Source organism: Pseudophryne corroboree, chromosome 1 (assembly GCF_028390025.1).
Source record: "Pseudophryne corroboree isolate aPseCor3 chromosome 1, aPseCor3.hap2, whole genome shotgun sequence".
Classification (NCBI taxonomy): domain Eukaryota; kingdom Metazoa; phylum Chordata; class Amphibia; order Anura; family Myobatrachidae; genus Pseudophryne; species Pseudophryne corroboree.
Window position 1 is genome coordinate 453,699,773 of NC_086444.1, and position 22,731 is coordinate 453,722,503.

Here is a 22,731-nt window from a genome sequence, read left to right on the forward strand (position 1 = left end):
CTTAAATCCTCCCTTGAGCACAAATAACTCTTATATCTAAATATAGAAATTATATTTGAACAAGCCATAACAATTTCATTAGATCTCTTTTTATATAATAACCTGGCACAGCCAGCAGGAAACCACAGGAAGTGCTGTCAGTGTAGACGTAGGTCAATCTGAAATATGCGAGCACCATTTTATTGTCTTCTATATAGCTTTTTCCACTGTCATTTTTATACTGTGTTTTCCCTTAGTCTCCAGAGCTGAATGTTTCTGATTTGACAACACTGCGAGCTCAGCTGGATATACCAATACCAGACCCTGAGAAGGAGCAAGAAAAAGAAAAACAGGTGAGAGTACCAGGGACAGATCAGTTCAAGGCTCTTATTAAATATCTTATTAGTTCCACCAGGATGCAGGGTAAAACATACCTAACCCAATCCACCATAGTAATTCCTAGAGCACATCTGTGAAAGTTCTTTAAAAAGTCATCCATAGAAGTGTGAGAACTGTTTCCAGATCCAGCTTGTCCGCATAAATTGCAATAATTATTTCCTAGGGATATTGTCTGAAAGAGACAAATGGTATAATAAATGATAAAGGGTGGTATCCTATTGCCGGTGCTAATTTACCGCACGCCAAAAATGGCCTTTTTTAGTTCGATAGTCTTATCATGCTATCCAATTATAGCCTGTTTTCACCGTGCGTAAATGACCCGTTTTCGGGCAGTAACACACGGAATCCTGGACACGTTCCCGGACCCATGAGTTTTTACGGAAAAAACGGTCTCGAAGGGCGCTTATCAGGGACTCTGCATAATCCCCGATAAATACCGGTGGTCAGGGCTTATTGTATAGCACCCTGGGGGATCCATTTGCCAAAGGAATTTACAGCGATACCAACAGGATACTCACCAAAGTGTTTAAGTAGGTTGTCTTCTCAGTAGATGGTCCAAGTGTTCCATCTATTCAGAGACATTATTACTTATACAGTAGTTTCTCCTAGTGGACCATCATCTGTTGGAATATGGCTAGGCAGCTTGCTCCTCTGTTCATGTCTCCACTCATCACTTATGGAAATCAAGCAGACCAGACAGTACTGTAATGAAGAGAATTGTGGCACCTAGGGTCATAATGATGGGTATGCAGCAAAGGAGGGGTCACGGTCTCTGCCTTGATTGCAGCTGTTTACATCTAGCGGGGTGCCTTGCCTACATCTAATATTTTGTACATCTTCCTGCTCCCCTGGCGGTTGTTGTGTGATGTCATGAGATAATATAGGTACACCATTAATTTTTTGACAGTTTATGGGGGGTCATTCCGAGTTGTTCGCTCGTTATTTTTTTGTCGCAACGGAGCGATTAGTCGCTAATGCGCATGCGCAATATCCGCAGTGCGACTGCGCCAAGTAAATTTGCTATGCAGTTAGGAATTTTACTCACGGCATTACAAGGTTTTTTCTTCGTTCTGGTGATCGTAATGTGATTGACAGGAAGTGGGTGTTTCTGGGCGGAAACTGGCCGTTTTATGGGAGTGTGTGAAAAAACGCTACCGTTTCTGGGAAAAACGCGGGAGTGGCTGGAGAAACGGAGGAGTGTCTGGGCGAACGCTGGGTGTGTTTGTGACGTCAAACCAGGAACGACAAGCACTGAACTGATCGCAGATGCCGAGTAAGTCTGGAGCTACTCAGAAACTGCTAAGAAGTGTCTATTCGCAATTCTGCTAATCTTTCGTTCGCAATTTTAATATGCTAAGATTCACTCCCAGTAGGCGGCGGCTTAGCGTGTGCAAAACTGCTAAAAGCAGCTTGCGAGCGAACAACTCGGAATGACCCCCATGGTCCGGCATCTCTTTTAATCCTGACATATTGTTACGACTGAAGAATCTTCTTTTTTTAAATGGTCTTTGTCCTCTGAGGATCTTATGGGCAGTGACCCTTTTACACTCCGGATTAAGACTCACAGAACTGACCAGCAGGTCTTCTTGCCTATAATAGCCGCTTTTCCCATAAGGCATGATGTGCCTACCGGTACTGGGATGCCAGCAGGACTTACGCCACTGGTGGTAGTGTGAGCTTATACTCTGGGTGACCCGGGTCAATGCCGATAGTGCAAAAAGACCCCAAGAAGATAGAAGCTGCTAGAAGACAAAAGACAGCAGAACGAGGGTGGTACAATAGTGCTGGGGAAAAATGAGTAGATCCAAAGGAGTAAGACTAGAGGGTGAGGACGAGGACAAGACCGTAGTAACAGGGTTAGGAATGCTATGAGAATATGAGAGTGCACGACAGGGAGAGCTCAGAACCAGCAGGTGGAATACTGGAAATGATAACACAGGAGAACACTAGAGAGAGACACAGGACGCTGCTATAAAGAGACGGGCGGTAGAAAAAACAGGCACAGCAAACTATCAGTCATGTCAGAAAGTGCAACTGGCATGGGGCTGGACACAGGAATTCCGCAGGAGACGTTAGCGAGGTAACCAGGCAGAGAAATTCACAAGCTAGTACAGGTACCAACTGACAAGGGCTCCCACTGCATCCAGAAACTATGACCAGCACCAAGTGAGAGATAGACCAGGAAGATAAAGGGAGCATGAACCAATCGGCAAGCCAAATTGAAACAAGCCTCCCCTAATTACAATTAACTGCAGCTGCACCTCCGCACGTCCCTGCTGTCCTGTGAGTGCCTGGCGTCTGTGTAACTAGCAACTCACTTGGACGCCGGGCAAAAGCTCGCCCCGTCCGCCTCAGGCAGAGCGTCCTGGTTTCGGCGGCCAGAAGTACGCAAGCAACACGGTCGCCTGGCAACAACCAGACGCTGTTGGGGACACAGCCTGCGGCACATATTTCCCAACTTCTGTCACATGGTGGCCACTTGGCGCTGTGTGTCGTGTGCAGTCATTGAACATCTGTGCAAACGAAACACAATTATGGCTTCCACAATGCTTCCAAACATAGTGCAAGTGTCAGTGGTGGTGTGAAGCGGAAACAGGTCCATAACGATGCAGGAAAAGGTAGAAATGTGTATTACGTATTAGTATTGCCCGACCTCTGTTAGTCCAGCAAAACTGATAATCCGGCACAGTGCTGGAACCAAGGGTGCCGGAATATCGGTGGTGTGCCTGTATAATATAATATGATAATATATAAATGAGTTTAATGGACCTATAGAAGAAATAAACATCCTTACAAAATAATTTGTTTTTCGTTATCATTTAGAAGAAAGAAAAAGATGACAAAAAGAAAGATGATGAAGATGAGAAAGGTAAAGATAGGTTTCGGAAAACTGGACTTTACAATCTATAGTTCAGGTACAGGGACAGTATCTTGTTAAAGTGTCACAAAGTAAAAGAATGATCATTAAATTGCTAGCTTTTTGTGGTACACTGTAACAAATGTACAACCTACAATACAGTTATTATTCGTATGCTTTCGGATTAACAAATATACTTAACAGACAATGAAGAATGCAGAATTTAGATATAAGGGGGAATTAAATTAGTATTGTGAGGCTGTAGCCCTCGGGTCAAGAGGAGCTCACAACTGTTGGATTTGTGATCCCATCCTCCTGATGGTGCAAGCAGACATCCGGGTTAACTAGTGCCTCTGGGCTAGTCGCAGTGTTGCAGTGTGTGGTAACAGCATTATACAAGGCACTTAAATCGGGCTATGCAGTTTACAATCACTAAGCCCCAGCCATTATTTGCGGTAAGGTGCATCTCCCAGGATTGGTGCTGGGAGCAAATCAGTCAAGTGAATAGCTCCGGTCATTTAAACCAGGAGCTGCATTGCCGTGATGCTAATTAAATCCCCCCTCCCCCAGTCATTATGTAGTCAATATGTTTACTGTTTTACTTGCAATTATTAATGGCATGTACCTTGCATAATTATTTTGTGTTATATAAAGTAGCACTTTTACATGGACAGATTGATTTCCTAATGTTAATAACACAGAATGATTTGAGTAAAACAGTAGATAATGCATGCCAGTAGCAACAAGGCAGCTTTTCATTTAGCTGTCACTCCAGGAAACCCATCCTCTTAAAACAGAGAAATGTGACCTGATATTTGCTGACATGATTGCTTTTGTGTGACAAACTTTAGCGGTTTAGATGTTACCACTAATCATGTAACCTCACACATCATCAGTCTGAATTCAAGGAAAATAAATGTGGAATAGTAGAGATTTCCAGAAAGCAAAAAAATACATGTAACTTTCCTCTGGTAACAGGAATCCAGCTGGGAGCTATAATAATAGGCAGGGGCTAGTTACAGTATCTTTCACCATCATCATTCTTAAATGTGAGTGCTACAATGTTAGTTCACTGCAATAATTCATCTCTAAAGCAACTCACAATAGCAATAGTAGAGACTAGTTTATTCCACATAAAAAATATCAAGGTATAACTCATTCTTTGCAACAATACAAGCAAAATAAATATTCAGTGTACATATGCAAAGACGTAAGCCAAGCAATACAAAGTCTGCAGAGTCTCCGCTAAACAAAGGCAAACAAGATACTTTTTATTTTTATCGCAGATTTTATAAAATAGTTGATATTCATTTTTAAAGCAACAAGTAAGTGTTTGTTTCCATCTCTGCCTCTCTCTAGGCCCCCCCTGTGGTCCCATTGCTTGCAATGAGAAAATAACAAGTTTACAAAGAAAACTCAAGACAGAAATCCAGGAATTAAAGGAAAATTTAAATATGGTGAGAAAGAGGAGATGAATGGAATAGAGGAGCAGTGAAGGTGTGGAACGGAGTCCGGAGCTGTGAATCTGAAAATGTGGTAGCTGAAAATAAGAATTGCAAAGTAATGGGATAAGCACTTCTCTTATACTCTGTGTTTCTTGCCCTTCTCAGGTTTCTCTTTGGCTGCAGCTTCAGATTCCACAGATTGAGGACGGGAATAACTTTGGCGTTGCTGTTCAGGTGAGTCATGTGACACTTGTACGTGATGCGACACTGCAGTTTATATTGATGTATACTATCTTAGTCTCTTTCTGTTCTCAGGAAAAAGTATTTGAAGTGATGACAAGTCTGAGGACCAAGTTAGATGCAATTAATACTCAGATATCTAAGTAAGCACTTTTTATACATTGCGGTCATTTTTCCTAACAAAATGTAGGTGCTCTATAACAGTTTAACAGATATTTTCACTTGTTCTTATCAGTTTAAATTATTCCATTTAGATATCTCTCTGATCGAGGAGATGCTGTAGCCAAAGCATCAAAAGGGCCACACGTGGTAAGTGTCTGTTTTGCTTGTTGGAATGAATTAAATTTTTGTGGGATCTGAGAATTAATGGTGTAAAAATCTTAATACAATGACTGTTTATTATGAAAAAGAGCCCAAATCCTTTATAATGTTTCCTCTTGAAACCCATCTTCTCTTTTACCTTTCTCAGGGTGATTATCGGGCTCTGGTTCATCAGTTGGATGAATCCCAGTACTCTGAACTGCGGCTCACAGCTCTGGAAATAAAGAACTTCTATGTGAGTATGGCAGGGGAGCGGGGGCTTATCTGTCATTGTGAGACTATTGTTGGCCTGGTAGAAAGCGGCTAGTTCTTGCATCATAAAAGTGACAGCTGATAAAACTAGTGCCCTAATCTGCCTTTATTATCCTGCAGTCTAAATGTAGATTCAATTTCAAAGGGAATGACATAGCTGTAATCATCGGAAATACGTTGAAACGAAAGGAGAAATGCTTTAGAAGTGGTCTTTAAACAAGCTTTCACATATATGGCAAACATAATATTAATAAACATCTATTCTCCAAAAATATATTCTTAGTATATAAGGTTATGATATATACCCATTGTACATATTAAACAGAGACTTTGGTCCAAATGTAATAGAGCGAGAGATTTGGTAAGGTTTTGCAGTTTTTTTTAAAGTGGCAATCATTTATACCGCTTTTACACCAAGTATAGCGGGTCGCAGCCGGGAGCCCCGACACGGGAGCTACCCGGCTGCGACCCGCGTCAGCCCCAATTTAGACCGGAGTCAACCAACCCGGCATATTGGTGACGTGACGGGGGTGGCGCTTGGAGATCACATGATCTCCAAGCGCCGCCAGCACATAGAGTGTAAACGGGAAGCTACCGTTTACACTGCACAGTTTGCCGGGTTGAACACGTGTTCAACCCCGCAAACTTCCCGAGTTGGAATACCAGGTCACTCGACCCGGACTATTCCAACTCGATCCTTTTACACCAGCCAGCAACACGTTTATGTGCAAAAACCCGTGTTACTAGCTGGTGGTGTAAAAGGGGTATTACACGGCAAGATGAACCTGGTTTTGCAGTGTAAACGATTGTTTCTCTGACGTCCTAGTGGATGCTGGGGACTCCGTAAGGACCATGGGGAATAGACGGCTCCGCAGGAGACTGGGCACATCTAAAGAAAGATTTAGGTCTATCTGGTGTGCACTGGCTCCTCCCCCTATGACCCTCCTCCAAGCCTCAGTTAGATTTCTGTGCCCGGCCGAGCTGGATGCACACTAGGGGCTCTCCTGAGCTCCTAGAAATTAAGTATAGTTTAGGTTTTTTATTTTACAGTGAGACCTGCTGGCAACAGGCTCACTGCAGCGAGGGACTAAGGGGAGAAGAAGCGAACCTACCTAAGTGGTGGTAGCTTGGGCTTCTTAGGCTACTAGACACCATTAGCTCCAGAGGGATCGCACACAGGACCCGACCTCGTCGTCCGTTCCCAGAGCCGCGCCGCCGTCCCCCTTACAGAGCCAGAAGCAAGAAGGTCCGGAAAATCGGCGGCTGAAGACTTCTGTCTTCTCCAAGGTAGCGCACAGCACTGCAGCTGTGCGCCATTGCTCCTCATGCACACCACACACTTCGGTCACTGATGGGTGCAGGGCGCTGGGGGGGGGGGCGCCCTGAGCAGCAATATTAACACCTTGGCTGGCAAAACTGACACCATATATAGCCCTAGAGGCTATATAGGTGTAAATTACCCCTGCCAGAATAACTCAAAAAGCGGGAGAAAGCCCGCCAAAAAAGGGGCGGAGCCATCTCCCTCAGCACACTGGCGCCATTTTCCCTCACAGCTCCGCTGGAAGGATCGATCCCTGGCTCTCCCCTGCAGTCCTGCACTACAGAAAGGGTAAAAAAGAGAGGGGGGGCACAAATTTAGGCGCAGTATAATATATATATGCAGCTATAAGGGAAAACACTCTTTATAGGTGATATCCCTGTGGTATATAGCGCTCTGGTGTGTGCTGGCATACTCTCCCTCTGTCTCCCCAAAGGGCTTTATGGGGTCCTGTCCTCTGTCAGAGCATTCCCTGTGTGTGTGCTGTGTGTCGGTACCGCTGTGTCGACATGTATGATGAGGAACATGATGTGGAGGCAGAGCAAATGCCTGTAAATGTGTTGTCACCCCCTGTGGGTTCGACACCTGTGTGGATGGACTTATGGAAGGAATTACGTGACAGTGTCAGCTCCTTACATAAAAGGTTTGACGACATAGGGCAGCCGGCTACTCAGCTTGTGACTGTTCCAGCGTCTCAAATGTCATCAGGGGCTTTAAAACGCCCGCTACCTCAGATGGCAGACACAGATGTCGACACGGATACCGACTCCAGTGTCGACGACGATGAGACTAGTGTACCCTCCAATAGGTCCACCCGTTACATGATTGAGGCAATGAAAAATGTATTACACATTTCTGATAGTACCCCAGGTACCACAAAAAAGGGTATTATGTTCGGTGAGAAAAAACTACCAGTAGTTTTTCCTGCATCTGAGGAATTAAATGAGGTGTGTGAGGAAGCCTGGACTTCCCCCGATAAGAAATTGATAATTTCTAAACGGTTATTGGCAGCGTACCCTTTCCCGCCAGAGGATAGGTCACGTTGGGAAACGTCCCCTAGGGTAGATAAAGCGCTTACACGTTTATCAAAACAGGTGGCACTACCGTCTCCGGATACGGCCGCCCTAAAGGATCCTGCTGATAGAAAGCAGGAGGCTACCCTAAAAGCTATATATACACACACGGGCATTATATTGCGACCAGCGATTGCATCAGCATGGATGTGCAGTGCTGCTGCTGCGTGGTCAGATTCCCTGTCGGATAATATTGATACCCTGGATAGGGACACTATTTTGCTGACAGTGGAGCATATATAGGACGCTGTCTTATACATGCGTGATGCACAGAGGGATATTTGCCGGCTGGCATCAAAAATAAACGCAATGTCCATTGCCGCCAGAAGGGGGTTATGGACTCGGCAGTGGTCAGGTGATGCCGATTCAAAAAGGCACATGGAAGTTTTGCCTTATAAGGGGGTGGAACTGTTTGGGGATGGTCTTTCAGACCTCGTTTCCACAGCTACGGCTGGGAAATCGACATTTTTGCCACAGGCTACCCCCACAGAAAAAGAAGGCACCGTATTATCAAGTACAGTCCTTTCGGCCCCATAAACACAAGAGGGCGCGAGGCGCATCCTTTCTGCCGAGAGGCAAAGGTAGAGGGAAAAAGCTGCAGCATACAGCCAGTTCCCAAGAGCAAAAGTCCTCCCCCGCGTCCGGTAAGTCCACAGCATGACGCTGTGGCTTCACAGGCGGATCCGGGTACGGTGGGGGCCCGTCTCAGAAATTTCAGCACACAGTGGGCTCTCTCACAGGTGGATCCCTGGGCCCTTCAAGTAGTATCTCAGGGGTACAGGCTGGAATTCGAGACGTCCCCCCCCCCCCCCCCCCCCCGCCGTTTTCTAAAATCTGCCTTACCAGCAACTCCCTCTGCCAGGGAGGCAGTGTTGGTGGCTATCCAAATACTGTATTCACAGCAAGTGATTGTCAAGGTACCCCTCCTTCAGCAAGGGAAGGGTTACTATTCCACAATGTTTGTGGTACCGAAACCGGACGGTTCGGTGAGACCCATCTTAAATTTAAAATCCTTGAACACTTATATCAAAAGGTTCAAGTTCAAGATGGAATCGCTCAGGGCGGTTATTGCGAGCCTGGACGAGGGGGATTACATGGTCTCCCTGGACATCAAGGATGCGTACCTGCATGTCCCCATTTACCCTCCTCACCAGGAGTACCTCAGATTTGTGGTACAGGTCTGTCACTATCAGTTCCAGACGCTGCCGTTCGGGTTATCCACGGCACCGAGGGTCTTTACCAAGGTAATGGCCGAAATGATGATACTCCTTCGCAAGAAGGGAGTTTTAATTATCCCGTACTTGGACGATCTCCTGATAAAGGCGAGGTCCAAGGAACAGTTGGTAGTGGGGGTTGCACTTTCTCGGGAAGTGCTACAACAGCACGGCTGGATTCTCAATATTCCAAAGTCACAGCTGGTCCCGACGACACGTCTTCTGTTCCTGGGAATGATTCTGGACACAGACCAGAAAAAAGTGTTTCTTCCAGTGGAAAAAGCCGAGGAGTTGTCATCTCTAGTCAGAGACCTCCTAAAACCGGGACAGGTGTCGGTACATCAATGCACACGAGTCCTGGGAAAAATGGTAGCTTCGATTCGGAAGGTTCCACGCAAGGACTCTCCAGTGGGACCTGTTGGACAAATGGTCCGGGTCCCATCTCCAGATGCAACAGTGGATAACCCTGTCGGCAAGGACCAGGGTGTCGCTGCTGTGGTGGCTGCAGAGGGCTCATCTACTAGAGGGCCGCAGATTCGGAATACAGGACTGGGTCCTGGTGACCACGGATGCCAGCCTTCGGGGCTGGGGCGCAGTCACACAGGGAAGAAATTTCCAAGGACTGTGGTCAAATCAGGAGATTTCGCTTCACATAAATATTCTAGAGCTAAGGGCCATTTACAATGCCCTAAGCCAAGCAAGGCCCCTGCTTCAGAACCAGCCGGTACTGATCCAATCAGACAACATCACGGCGGTCGCCTATGTAAACAGACAGGGCGGCACAAGAAGCAGGAGGGCAATGGCAGAAGCCACAGGGATTCTCCGATGGGCGGAAAATCATGTGTTAGCACTGACAGCAGTGTTCATTCCGGGAGTGGACAACTGGGAAGCAGACTTCCTCAGCAGGCACGACCTCCACCCGGGAGAATGGGGACTTCATCCAGAAGTCTTCCAAATGCTGGTAAACCGGTGGGAAAGACCACAGGTGGACATGATGGCGTCCCGCCTCAACAAAAAGCTAAAAAGATATAGCGCCAGGTCAAGGAACCCTCAGGCGATCGCTGTGGACGCTCTGGTGACACCGTGGGTGTACCAGTCGGTTTATGTGTTTCCTCCTCTGCCTCTCATTCCCAAGGTACTGAGAATAATACGAAGGCGAGGAGTGAAAACTATACTCGTGGTTCCGGATTGGCCAAGAAGAGCTTGGTACCCGGAACTTCAAGAGATGCTTTCAGAGGACCCTTGGCCTCTGCCGCTCAGACAGGACCTGCTGCAGCAGGGGCCCTGTCTGTTCCAAGACTTACCGCGGCTACGTTTGACGGCATGGCGGTTGAACACCGGATCCTGAAGGAAAAGGGCATTCCGGAGGAAGTCATCCCTACCCTGATCAATGCCAGGAAGGATGTCACCGTAAAACATTATCACCGCATTTGGCGGAAATATGTTGCTTGGTGTGAGGCCAGGAAGGCCCCAACGGAGGAATTTCAACTGGGTCGATTCCTGCATTTCCTGCAAGCAGGGGTGACGTTGGGCCTCAAATTGGGGTCCATTAAGGTCCAGATTTCGGCCCTGTCGATTTTCTTCCAAAAAGAACTGGCTTCACTGCCTGAAGTTCAGACTTTTGTCAAAGGAGTTCTGCGTATTCAGCCTCCTTTTGTGCCCCCAGTGGCACCTTGGGATCTCAATGTGGTTTTGGAGTTACTGAAATCACATTGGTTTGAACCACTTAAGACTGTGGATTTGAAATATCTCACGTAGAAAGTGGTCATGCTGTTGGCTCTGGCTTCGGCCAGGCGTGTGTCAGAATTGGCGGCTTTGTCCTATAAAAGCCCTTATCTGATTTTCCATATGGATAGGGCAGAGTTGAGGACTCGTCCTCAGTTTCTCCCGAAGGTGGTATCAGCGTTTCACTTGAACCAGCCTATTGTGGTGCCTGCGGCTACTAGGAACTTGGAGGATTCCACGTTACTGGACGTAGTCAGGGCCCTGAAAATTTATGTTTCCAGGACGGCTGGAGTCAGGAAAACTGACTCGCTGTTTATCCTGTATGCACCCAACAAACTGGGTGCTCCTGCTTCTAAGCAGACTATCGCGCGCTGGATTTGTAGCACTATTCAGCTGGCGCATTCTGCGGTGGGACTACCGCAGCCTAAATCTGTAAAAGCCCATTCCACAAGGAAGGTGGGCTCATCTTGGGCGGCTGCCCGAGAGGTCTCAGCTTTACAACTTTGCCGAGCTGCTACTTGGTCAGGGGCAAACACGTTTGCAAAATTCTACAAATTTGATACCCTGGCTGAGGAGGACCTGGAGTTCTCTCATTCGGTGTTGCAGAGTCGTCCGCACTCTCCCGCTCGTTTGGGAGCTTTGGTATAATCCCCATGGTCCTTACGGAGTCCCCAGCATCCACTAGGACGTCAGAGAAAATAAGAATTTACTCACCGGTAATTCTATTTCTCGTAGTCCGTAGTGGATGCTGGGCGCCCATCCCAAGTGCGGATTGTCTGCAATACTTGTAAATAGTTATTGTTACACAAATCGGGTTGTTATTGCGAGCCATCTGTTCAGAGGCTCCGTTGTTATCATACTGTTAACCGGGGTTCCTATCACGAGTTATATGGTGTGATTGGTGTGGCTGGTATGAGTCTTACCCGGGATTCAAAATCCTTCCTTATTGTGTCAGCTCTTCCGGGCACAGTGTCCTAACTGAGGCTTGGAGGAGGGTCATAGGGGGAGGAGCCAGTGCACACCAGATAGACCTAAATCTTTCTTTAGATGTGCCCAGTCTCCTGCGGAGCCGTCTAGTCCCCATGGTCCTTACGGAGTCCCCAGCATCCACTACGGACTATGAGAAATAGAATTACCGGTGAGTAAATTCTTATTTTTTTTTAAAGTGGCAAACAAACAAACAAACAGAAAAACCTTACCAAATCTCTCACTTTCTGAAACACTTACTCTATTACATTTGGCCCATTGTCTTTATTGAAAGCATTCCCGGGTCAGCGACGTTTACGCTGTACACAGGTGCAGTCTCTCATCTCCTAGCACTTGGAAATGACATCATTTCCAAGCGCCGGGAAATCCATCTCTCCCCATGCTGTAAATGTTACCCGTTTACACTGCAGCTCACCCAAATCCTTCCCAGATCCAACCCTGGTCGCTACCTGCGTTGGATTCTCGGTCACTGGATCCATTTTTTTTCTTTTTAGGGAACTGTGTTATCACGGCAATAACAGAGGTTGTAGCTGCAGTGGAAAATGGGTATTAGTATCCAGTTCACCCTAACCAGCCACATGTAGATGCAACTTAAATGTGAATGACCCAGTATTACCTATAGCTGCATACACACGGCTGCGGAGTATGTGCGGTTCAAAACGCACATGATCGATTAGGCTATACTATTTTCTGCATGTCAGATACAGTAAAGATCCTTTAGAAAACATACACACAGTAAATTTCAACAGCTTTCTTTAATAAATAAGTGTACAGTCTTGCAGTTTGCGTCAGTGGAATAATAGTGCATTTATACATTTCCATCATAGGTTTCACAACCAAACACTTGCAGTATGTGACAAAGTAACTGCACCATACAATATGTACAGTGGTACCTGATACGGATTCTGTCCATCACGTTTTAGATGCACATTGCTTAACAAATCTGAAATTGAGACCATGAACAATAAAATATGGTCTGCATTGTTAGATTATATATAACGTGCATGGCATTTGCCTCTACAACAAGTCATTTTCTTTCCCCAGCAGTTCTCATTGCACTAACATTGTGTTTTTACTCCCAACAAATCGGAGAGTAAATTATTTTTTGTATATGTAGCACCTGCAGTGTGTATAGAGGACCTCATTCAGCTTCAGTAGCAGTTTTGCTGAAAAAGCAGAACTGCTACTGCTTACAATTGCATGCTGGGGAATGTCCAGCACAGGACAAGGCCGCCCATCTGTTCCACTGAAATCGCATCGCAGAAATCGGCAAATAGCGGTAGCCAGGCTGCGTATGCGGATGCAGTGCCATGTTTCCGGTCGTAGGCAACGTCATCGGGACACCCCCAAAAATGGCCATGACATGCCTGCGTTTCCTGCTCCACCCCCAAACACTGTGTCGCCATCTAGAACGCCCGCCGCCTGTCAATCACTATACCATCACATCCTTCCGGAATGTGAACGCAAAGCGAAAGTTCATGCATGCGCAAATGGATGAAAAGCGTCCGTTTGCGATTTTATCAGTTTTACAACGGATACTGAATAATTCCCAGAGTGTTCTAAACATGACATATAAGGCACAGTTTACCTGCCAAAAGCCACATGTTGCTCACATCTTGGTGCATGGTATACACAAGGGAAATATCCAAGTGATGACCATAACATTTAAACCAGCAAATTTCTGCCGTTGTTTAGTAGATTCAGCTCCTGATAACTAATTCCACCCACCACTCCATTTAAATATGTACTAACAGTCTGTAATAATGTTACATAAAGCAGATGTGGAGTTATGTGCACCATTTCTCCATCTCAACTATTCTGAATTTAGGGGAGTAACTGCGTTTTTCCTGCTTAAACATAATATAAATAAAGACATCCAATCTTCTCTCATTATCCACTAATAACATATGCATTTTCTCACCTCTTATTACTACAAAATATTAACATGCTATAGCAAAGTATGCTACACCCCATCATGCGGGGATTGCACTTGTTTCTAAATCAAATAACCTAATGAGTGGAGACTTCATGTTGGAGCAGGTATTATGCTATAGTAATGATATAGTTCTTCGGCCTAATCAGTAGGGGGGGGTATCCAATTACCAGCGCTAATTTTTTGGCCTAAAAAAAAACTATTTTAGCCCGTTGGTCATTATCGGGCTATCCAATTCTAGCCCGTTTTTTCAGACAAAAAAAAAAAAAAGAACAGTTTTCAAGCAAAAACATGTGCAATCCGAGGTAAGTTCCTGGACGCAAGTGTTTTCCCGGAAAAACGGGGCTCTAAGGGCTGGATATCGGGGATTCTGTTTTGCGTGCCTGAGGCACGCGAAACATAGTCCCTGATAAGTGCCGGCTATCAGGGCTAATTGGATAACCCTCAGGGGATCCATTATACCGTGGCTAATTGGATATCGCCCTAAACAGATGCAGTTGTTTGACTATTATGCTGAACTACTAGATATGACTGTGTGAGAACCAGGCACCTTATCTCCAACATATTTAACATTTATTCAGATGACCGTAGTTAAACATAAAATTAAATCACATTTGAATTGGTTACTTGTGCCACTGACAGCAATGTTTCTCTATCGTCCTAGTGGATGCTGGGGTTCCTGAAAGGACCATGGGGAATAGCGGCTCCGCAGGAGACAGGGCACAAAAAGTAAAGCTTTAGGATCAGGTGGTGTGCACTGGCTCCTCCCCCTATGACCCTCCTCCAAGCCTCAGTTAGATTTTTGTGCCCGGCCGAGAAGGGTGCAATCTAGGTGGCTCTCCTAAAGAGCTGCTTAGAAAAGTTTAGCTTAGGTTTTTTATTTTACAGTGAGTCCTGCTGGCAACAGGATCACTGCAACGAGGGACTTAGGGGAGAAGAAGTGAACTCACCTGCGTGCAGGATGGATTGGCTTCTTTGGCTACTGGACATTAGCTCCAGAGGGACGATCACAGGTACAGCCTGGATGGTCACCGGAGCCTCGCCGCCGGCCCCCTTGCAGATGCTGAAACAAGAAGAAGGTCCAGAATCGGCGGCATGAAGACTCCTCAGTCTTCTTAAGGTAGCGCACAGCACTGCAGCTGTGCGCCATTTCCTCTCAGCACACTTCACACGGCAGTCACTGAGGGTGCAGGGCGCTGGAAGGGGGGCGCCCTGGGAGGCAATGAAAACCTATTTTTGGCTAAAAATACCTCACATATAGCCTCCGGGGGCTATATGGAGATATTTAACCCCTGCCAGAATCCGTTAAGAGCGGGAGACGAGGCCGCCGAAAAAGGGGCGGGGCCTATCTCCTCAGCACACAGCGCCATTTTCCCTCACAGAAAGGCTGGAGGGAAGGCTCCCAGGCTCTCCCCTGCACTGCACTACAGAAACAGGGTTAAAACAGAGAGGGGGGGCACTAATTTGGCGTTAGAAATATATAAAAAAGATGCTATAAGGGAAAACACTTATATAAGGTTGTCCCTATATAATTATAGCGTTTTTGGTGTGTGCTGGCAAACTCTCCCTCTGTCTCTCCAAAGGGCTAGTAGGTCCTGTCCTCTATCAGAGCATTCCCTGTGTGTGTGCTGTGTGTCGGTACGTGTGTGTCGACATGTATGAGGACGATGTTGGTGAGGAGGCGGAGCAATTGCCTGTAATGGTGATGTCACTCTCTAGGGAGTCGACACCGGAATGGATGGCTTATTTAGGGAATTACGTGATAATGTCAACACGCGGCAAGGTCGGTTGACGACATGAGACGGCCGACAAACAATTAGTACCGGTCCAGACGTCTCAAAAACACCGTCAGGGGTTTTAAAACGCCCGTTTACTTTAGTCGGTCGACACAGACACAGACAGGGACACTGAATCCAGTGTCGACGGTGAATAAACAAACGTATTCATTATTAGGGCCACACGTTAAGGGCAATGAAGGAGGTGTTACATATTTCTGATACTACAAGTACCACAAAAGAGGGTATTATGTGGGATGTGAAAAAACTACCGTAGTTTTTCCTGAATCAGATAAATTAAATGAAGTGTGTGATGATGCGTGGGTTCCCCCCGATAGAAAATATGGGCGGTATACCCTTTCCCGCCAGAAGTTAGGGCGCGTTGGGAAACACCCCTTAGGGTGGATAAGGCGCTCACACGCTTATCAGAACAAGTGGCGGTACCGTCTATAGATAGGGCCGTCCTCAAGGAGCCAGCTGACAGGAGGCTGGAAAATATCATAAAAAGTATATACACACATACTGGTGTTATACTGCGACCAGCGATCGCCTCAGCCTGGATGTGCAGAGCTGGGGTGGCTTGGTCGGATTCCCTGACTAAAAATATTGATACCCTTGACAGGGACAGTATTTTATTGACTATAGAGCATTTAAAGGATGCATTTCTATATATGCGAGATGCACAGAGGGATATTTGCACTCTGGCATCAAGAGTAAGTGCGATGTCCATATCTGCCAGAAGATGTTTATGGACACGACAGTGGTCAGGTGATGCAGATTCCAAACGGCACAAAGGTGTATTGCCGTATAAAGGAAGAGGAGTTATTTGGGGTCGGTCCATCGGACCTGGTGGCCTCGGCAACTGCTGGAAAATCCACCGTTTTTTACCCTAAGTCACATCTCTGCAGAAAAAGACACCGTCTTTTCAGCTTCAGTCCTTTCGTCCCTATAAGAGTCATATCTGCCCAGGGATAGAGGAAAGGGAAGAAGACTGCAGCAGGCAGCCCATTCCCAGGAACAGAAGCGTTCCACCGCTTCTGACAAGCTCTCAGCATGACGCTGAGACCGTACAGGACCCCTGGATCCTACAAGTAGTATCCCAGGGGTACAGATTGGAATGTCGAGACGTTTCCCCTGCGCAGGCTCCTGAAGTCTGCTTTACCAAGGTCTCCCTCCGACAAGGAGGCAGTATGGGAAACAATTCACGAGCTGTATTCCCAGCAGGTGATAATTAAATTACCCCTCCTACAACAAGAAAAGGGGTATTATTCCACACTATATTGTGGTACTGAAGCCAGAAGGCTAGGTGAGACCTATTCTAAATCTAAAAAAATTTGAACACTTACAAAGGTTCAAATCAAGATGGAGTCACTCAGAGCAGTGATAACGAACCGGGAAGAAGGGGACTATATGGTGTCCCGAGACATCAGGGATGCTTACCTCCATGTCCCAAATTTGCCCTTATCACTAAGGGTACCTCAGGTTCGTGGTACAGAACTGTCACTATCAGTTTCAGACGCTGCCGTTTGGATTGTCCACGGCACCCCGGGTCTTTACCAAGGTAATGGCCGAAATGATGGTTCTTCTTCGAAGAAAAGGCGTCTTAATTATCCCTTACTTGGACGATCTCCTGATAAGGGCAAAGTCCAGGGAACAGTTGGAGGTCGGAGTAGCACTATCTCGGATACTGTTACAACAGCAGGGGTGGATTCTAAATATTCCAAAATCGCAGCTGATCCCGACAACAAGTCTCCTGTGCTTAGGGATGATTCTGGACACAGTCCAGAAAAAGGTGTTTCTCCCGGAAGAGAAAGCCAGGGAGTTATCCGAGCTAGTCAGGAACCTCCTAAAATCAGTGCATCATTGCACAAGGGCCATGGTAAAAAAATGGTGACTTCCTTCGAAGCAATTCCAGTCGGCAGATTTCATGCAAGAACTTTTCAGTGGGATCTGCTGGACAAATGGTCCGGATCGCATCTTCAGATGCATCAGCGGATAACCCTATATCCAAGGACAAGGGTGTCTCTCCTGTGGTGGTTACAGAGTGCTCATCTTCTAGAGGGCCGCAGATTCGGCATTCAGTTTTGGATGTTGGTGACCACGGAGGCCAGCCCGAGAGGCTGGGGAGCAGTCACACAAGGAAAAAATTTCCAGGGAGTGTGATCAAGTCTGGAGACTTTTCTCCACATAAATATAGCTAAGGGTAAATTTATAATGCTCTAAGCTTAGCAAGACCTCTGCTTCAAGGTCAGCCGGTATTGATCCAGTGGGATAAAACATCACGGCAGTCGCCCACGTAAATAGACAGGGCGGCACAAGAAGCAGGAGGGCAGTGGCAAAAACTGCAAGGACTTTTCGCTGGGCGGAAAATCATGTGATAGCACTGTCAGCAGTGTTTCATTCCGGGAATGGAAACTGGGAAGCAGACTTCCTCAGTAGGCACGACCTCCACCCGGCAGAGTGGGAACTTCATGGGGAAGTTTTCCACATGATTGTAAACCGTTGGGAATTACCAAAGGTGGACATGATGGCGTCCCGTCTGAACAAAAAACGGGACAGGTATTGCGCCAGGTTAAGAGACCCTCAGGCAATAGCTGTGGACGTTCTGGTAACACCGTGGGTGTACCAGTCGGTGTATGTGTTCCATCCTCTGCTTTTCATACCTAAGGTACTGAGAATTATAAGACGTAGAGGAGTAAGAACTATACTCATGGCTCCGGATTGGCCAAGAAGGACTTGGTACCCGGAACTTCAAGAGATGCTCACAGAGGACTTATGGCCTCTGCCGCTAAGAAGGGACTTGTTTCAGCAAGTACCATGTCTGTTCCAAGACTTACCGCAGCTGCGTTTGACGGCATGGCGGTGGAACGCCGGATCCTAAGGGAAAAGGCATTCAGGAAGAGGTCATTCCTACCCTGGTCAAAGCCAGAAAGGAGGTGACCGCACAACATTATCACCACATGTGGCGAAAATATGTTGCGTGGTGTGAGGCCAGGAAGGCCCCACGAAGAAATTTCAACTCGGTCGATTCCTGCATTTCCTGCAAACAGGAGTGTCTATGGGCCTCAAATTGGGGTCCATTAAGGTTCAAATTTCGGCCCTGTCGATTTTTCTTCCAGAAAGAATTGGCTTCAGTTCCTGAAGTCCAGAAGTTTGTCAAGGGAGTATTGCATATACAACCCCCTTTTGTGCCTCCAGTGGCACTGTGGGATCTCAACGTAGTTCTGGGATTCCTCAAAACACATTGGTTTAAAACCAGTCAAATCTGTGGATTTGAAGCATCTCACATGAAAAGTGAACATGCTCTTGGACCTGGCCTGGACCAGGCGAGTGTCAAATTGGTGGTTTTTTTCTCAAAAAAGCCCATATCTGTTTGTCCATTCGGACAGGGCAGAGCTGCGGACTCGTCCCCAGTTCTCTCCCTAAGGTGGTGTCAGTGTTTCACCTGAACCAGCTTATTGTGGTGTCTTGCGCCTACTAGGGACTTGGAGGACTCCAAGTTGCTAGATGTGGTCAGGGCCCTGAAAATATAGGTTCCAGGACGGCTGGAGTCAGGAAAACTGACTTGCTGTTATCCTGTATGCACCCAACAAACTGGGTGCTCTTGCTTCTAAGCAGACTTTTGCTAGTTGGATGTGTAATACAATTCAGCTTGCACATTCTGTGGCAGGCCTGCCACAGCCAAAATATGTAAATGCCCATTCCACAAGGAAGGTGGGCTCATCTTGGGCGGCTGCCCGAGGGGTCTCGGCTTTACAACTTTGCCGAGCGGCTATTTAGTCAGGGGCAAACACGTTTGTAAAATCCTACAAATTTGATAACCTGGCTAAGGAGGACCTGGAGTTCTCTCATTCGGTGCTGCAGAGTCATCCGCACTCTCCCGCCCGTTTGGGAGCTTTGGTATAATCCCCATGGTCCTTTCAGGAACCCCAGCATCCACTAGGACGATAGAGAAAATAAGAATTTACTTACCGATAATTCTATTTCTCGGAGTCCGTAGTGGATGCTGGGCGCCCATCCCAAGTGCGGATTATCTGCAATACTTGTACATAGTTACAAAAATCGGGTTATTATTGTTGTGAGCCATCTTTCAGAGGCTCCGCTGTTATCATACTGTTAACTGGGTTCAGATCACAGGTTGTACAGTGTGATTGGTGTGGCTGGTATGAGTCTTACCCGGGATTCATAAATCCTTCCTTATTGTGTACGCTCGTCCGGGCACAGTATCCTAACTGAGGCTTGGAGGAGGGTCATAGGGGGAGGAGCCAGTGCACACCACCTGATCCTAAAGCTTTACTTTTTGTGCCCTGTCTCCTGCGGAGCCGCTATTCCCCATGGTCCTTTCAGGAACCCCAGCATCCACTACGGACTCCGAGAAATAGAATTATCGGTAAGTAAATTCTTATTTTTCCTCTCACAGGCCACACTATGTGATGTCATTATCAAGAATTACAGCAAGATTAAAAGACCCCGTGGAGACACCAAGAGACTCATCTATTAAACTGTTTCAACCAATCAGTTTTTCTTTTTGGCAATAGATTTGTGCCATGCTTTTTGCGATACTTTGAACAGGATGTACTGTACATGTGCATTTTCTCTACTGTAACTTTTGATTCCAAGCTAAGGAGGCACTTGAAGTACAATAAACATTAATGATCTTCAAACTAATGAATTTTTACATGAACTACAGGGATCAGCTAAAGTCCATTGGGTCTAAGATTTTTACATAAATAACACAGTATATACTAGTATAGCTGTACCTGGTATAACTATACAGTTGCTACACAAAGACAGGCTGTATACATACAACTATGAGATACCATAAGAAAGACAAGCAGAGTCAGGCCTCTACTCACTTAAATTATTCCCAGAGTTCATTTGCTGCCATTGGCTGCTGTAGCTAGTTGTGCTATTTCAACATTCAGCTTTTCATTGGTCCAGTCAGCTCTGATATCATCAAGATGGCTGTCAAAGTCAATCAGTTGTTGATATGCTTTAGCTTGAATTAGTTGTTTTGTAATTCGTTGGGTCTCTTCCCAGTGACCCCACATCACTCTGCAAAAAAAAAGAAGGGCAATAAGTAACCTATTCCAGGGGAATGTACAAAAATCATCTACTGTTATCTGTACCTGTATTCATTGCTGGCTCTCAATAAACAAAAATTGCAACCCAAAAAAATCCTAAGTATATCTCAAATATGAAAGGGTTTCTTTCACAAGAAAATGTTAGCCTGCTTTGCATAACGCTAGAATACATTTAAATGCTCAGGGACATATAATTAGAAGCAATATGGAAAAAAAAAAAAAAAAAAATATATATATATATCCAGATCCAGAGAAGTTGCACTCGCATACTGAACTGTCACAACTGCTGGGGTGCAATAGCCAGAGATCAGTCCCCTCCAGAAGCTGTCTCAAACATAGAAAAAGTGACAAGGAATGCACGCACTCACCAGGCTTCTTCAATAGTGAAAATGAGATTTCTTTAATTCAACTCACATAGTTTACAGGGTCAGGGTCAACATTTCGGTCCTCTATGGAACCTTTGTCAAGATCAAAATTTTAGGGGAGATGGCAGCCTAAAAGGTACACAGTCAGAGCTGGTTTAGGGTCTCCCTTTGCCTGGAAAGCACTGTGTGTGGGTTGGCTCCAATCTCTGTGTCTCTCTTGCCATTCTTGGGGGTGAAACACTGTCTGTCCTCCCCTGTGTGTGTGTGGAGGGTCTGTGGTCTCAATCAAGCTATGTCCAGGGACTGTGTCATATAATGCAGAGGATATGTCCTCTCCGGATGATCCCATTCCATGTAATCAGGATTGCACTGTTTTAGCACAGATACCGGCAAGGAAGCCTGAATGGTTAGCCACTATCAAATCCATGATTTCTCCGATTTCTACTAGGGTTGCACAGAAATGAATCCGCAACTCAGGTTTTACAGAACTCTATGGCAGTTTGGTGCGGTTCTGTTACCTCTGGGCCCCCCTCTGGAGGTTCCCATAAAGTGCTCTTGCACAGTTCATGCAGGAGGACACAGATACCAACTCTGACACGACAGACGGTGATGGGGATGTGCTCAGGAAGGCCGCATCTCTTGCTAAAAGGGTGCATTTGGTGATAGAGGCTGTAAGGGATGTGTTAAATATTGCAGATACTACACCCCCTCAACCTGCTCAGGTGTTGTATGTCTGACCGGCGGTCTCCTAGCATACCGACGCCGTGATCCCGGCGTTGAGAGGCGAGTGCAGCAAGCCCCTTGCGGGCTCGCTGCGCTCGCCACACTGCGGGCTCGGTGGCGACCTGCGGTCGCAACAGGTTCTATTCCCACTCTATGGGTGTCGTCGACACCCACGAGTGGAAATAGTCCCTGTTGGTCGGCATGCCGACCATCGGGATAGTGAGGGGGCGGGATGACGGTGGAGGTCATGTGACCTATCACCCGGTTGAGGAGGCTTACTTCACGGACAATAAGAAAGCTTCGCTAACCTTCCCTGCATCCAAAGAATTAAATGCTATATTTGAGAAAGCATGGGAAAACCCGGAGAAAAAATTCCAGATCCCTAGAAGAGTTCTGGTGGCTTTTCCCTTCCCCGAGGAGGATAGGAAAAAAAGGAAAACCCACCCATAGTGGATGCGTCTGTATCTAAAAAGGTGGTTTTACCTACCGCCTTAAAGGAGCCGGCTAATCCCAAAATTGGCACTACGCTCAAATCCATATACACGGCTTCAGGGGCGATACTATGGCCTACTATTGCCTGTGCACGGATTTCCAAAGCTATAGTAAAGTGGTCAGGCACGTAACTTGAGGATTTGGATACTATGGATAAAAGTGACGTAGAATTGTTTTTACGCAACATTCAGGATTCTGCAGAATTTATGGTGGAATCCATGAAGGACCTGGGTTCAATGGCTGCAGGAATTTCTTCCATGTCTGTCTCAGCTCGTCGAGGACTGTGGCTGCGACAGTGGTCTGCCGACGCGGAATCCAGGAGAGGTGTGGAGACCCTACCCTACACAGGTCAGGCTCTCTTTAGGGGAAGCGTTGGATGAGTGGATCTCCACGGCTACAGCGGGTAAGTCACCTTTTCTTCCCTCAGCTGCACCTGCTGTGAAAAAAACCTTTTCTTTCAACAGCATCACAGCCCTTTCGTGTTGCTAAAACAAGAAAGGCCAAACCTACCAAAACCTTCTTTAGAGGAGGTCGGCCAAAATCCAAGAA

General features: G+C 46.4%; 2 protein-coding genes across 2 annotated transcripts in view; one reads left to right on the forward strand and one right to left on the reverse strand.

Annotated features, from left to right (window-relative positions):
• Nucleotides 1-20,182, forward strand: part of PSME1 (proteasome activator subunit 1) — a 40,731-nt gene extending 20,549 nt beyond the window's left edge. Inside the window, exons 4-11 of the mRNA XM_063913639.1 lie at nucleotides 237-332; nucleotides 3,202-3,247; nucleotides 4,595-4,692; nucleotides 4,846-4,914; nucleotides 4,996-5,063; nucleotides 5,175-5,229; nucleotides 5,390-5,476; nucleotides 19,939-20,182. Of these exons, the coding sequence (XP_063769709.1) occupies nucleotides 237-332; nucleotides 3,202-3,247; nucleotides 4,595-4,692; nucleotides 4,846-4,914; nucleotides 4,996-5,063; nucleotides 5,175-5,229; nucleotides 5,390-5,476; nucleotides 19,939-20,019 (600 nt within the window). The 3' untranslated portion in view covers nucleotides 20,020-20,182. The remainder of the gene's footprint in view (nucleotides 1-236; nucleotides 333-3,201; nucleotides 3,248-4,594; nucleotides 4,693-4,845; nucleotides 4,915-4,995; nucleotides 5,064-5,174; nucleotides 5,230-5,389; nucleotides 5,477-19,938) is intronic.
• Nucleotides 20,037-22,731, reverse strand: part of EMC9 (ER membrane protein complex subunit 9) — a 49,971-nt gene continuing 47,276 nt past the window's right edge. The window contains exon 6 of the mRNA XM_063913640.1: nucleotides 20,037-20,573. Within this exon, the coding sequence (XP_063769710.1) occupies nucleotides 20,393-20,573 (181 nt within the window). The 3' untranslated portion in view covers nucleotides 20,037-20,392. The remainder of the gene's footprint in view (nucleotides 20,574-22,731) is intronic.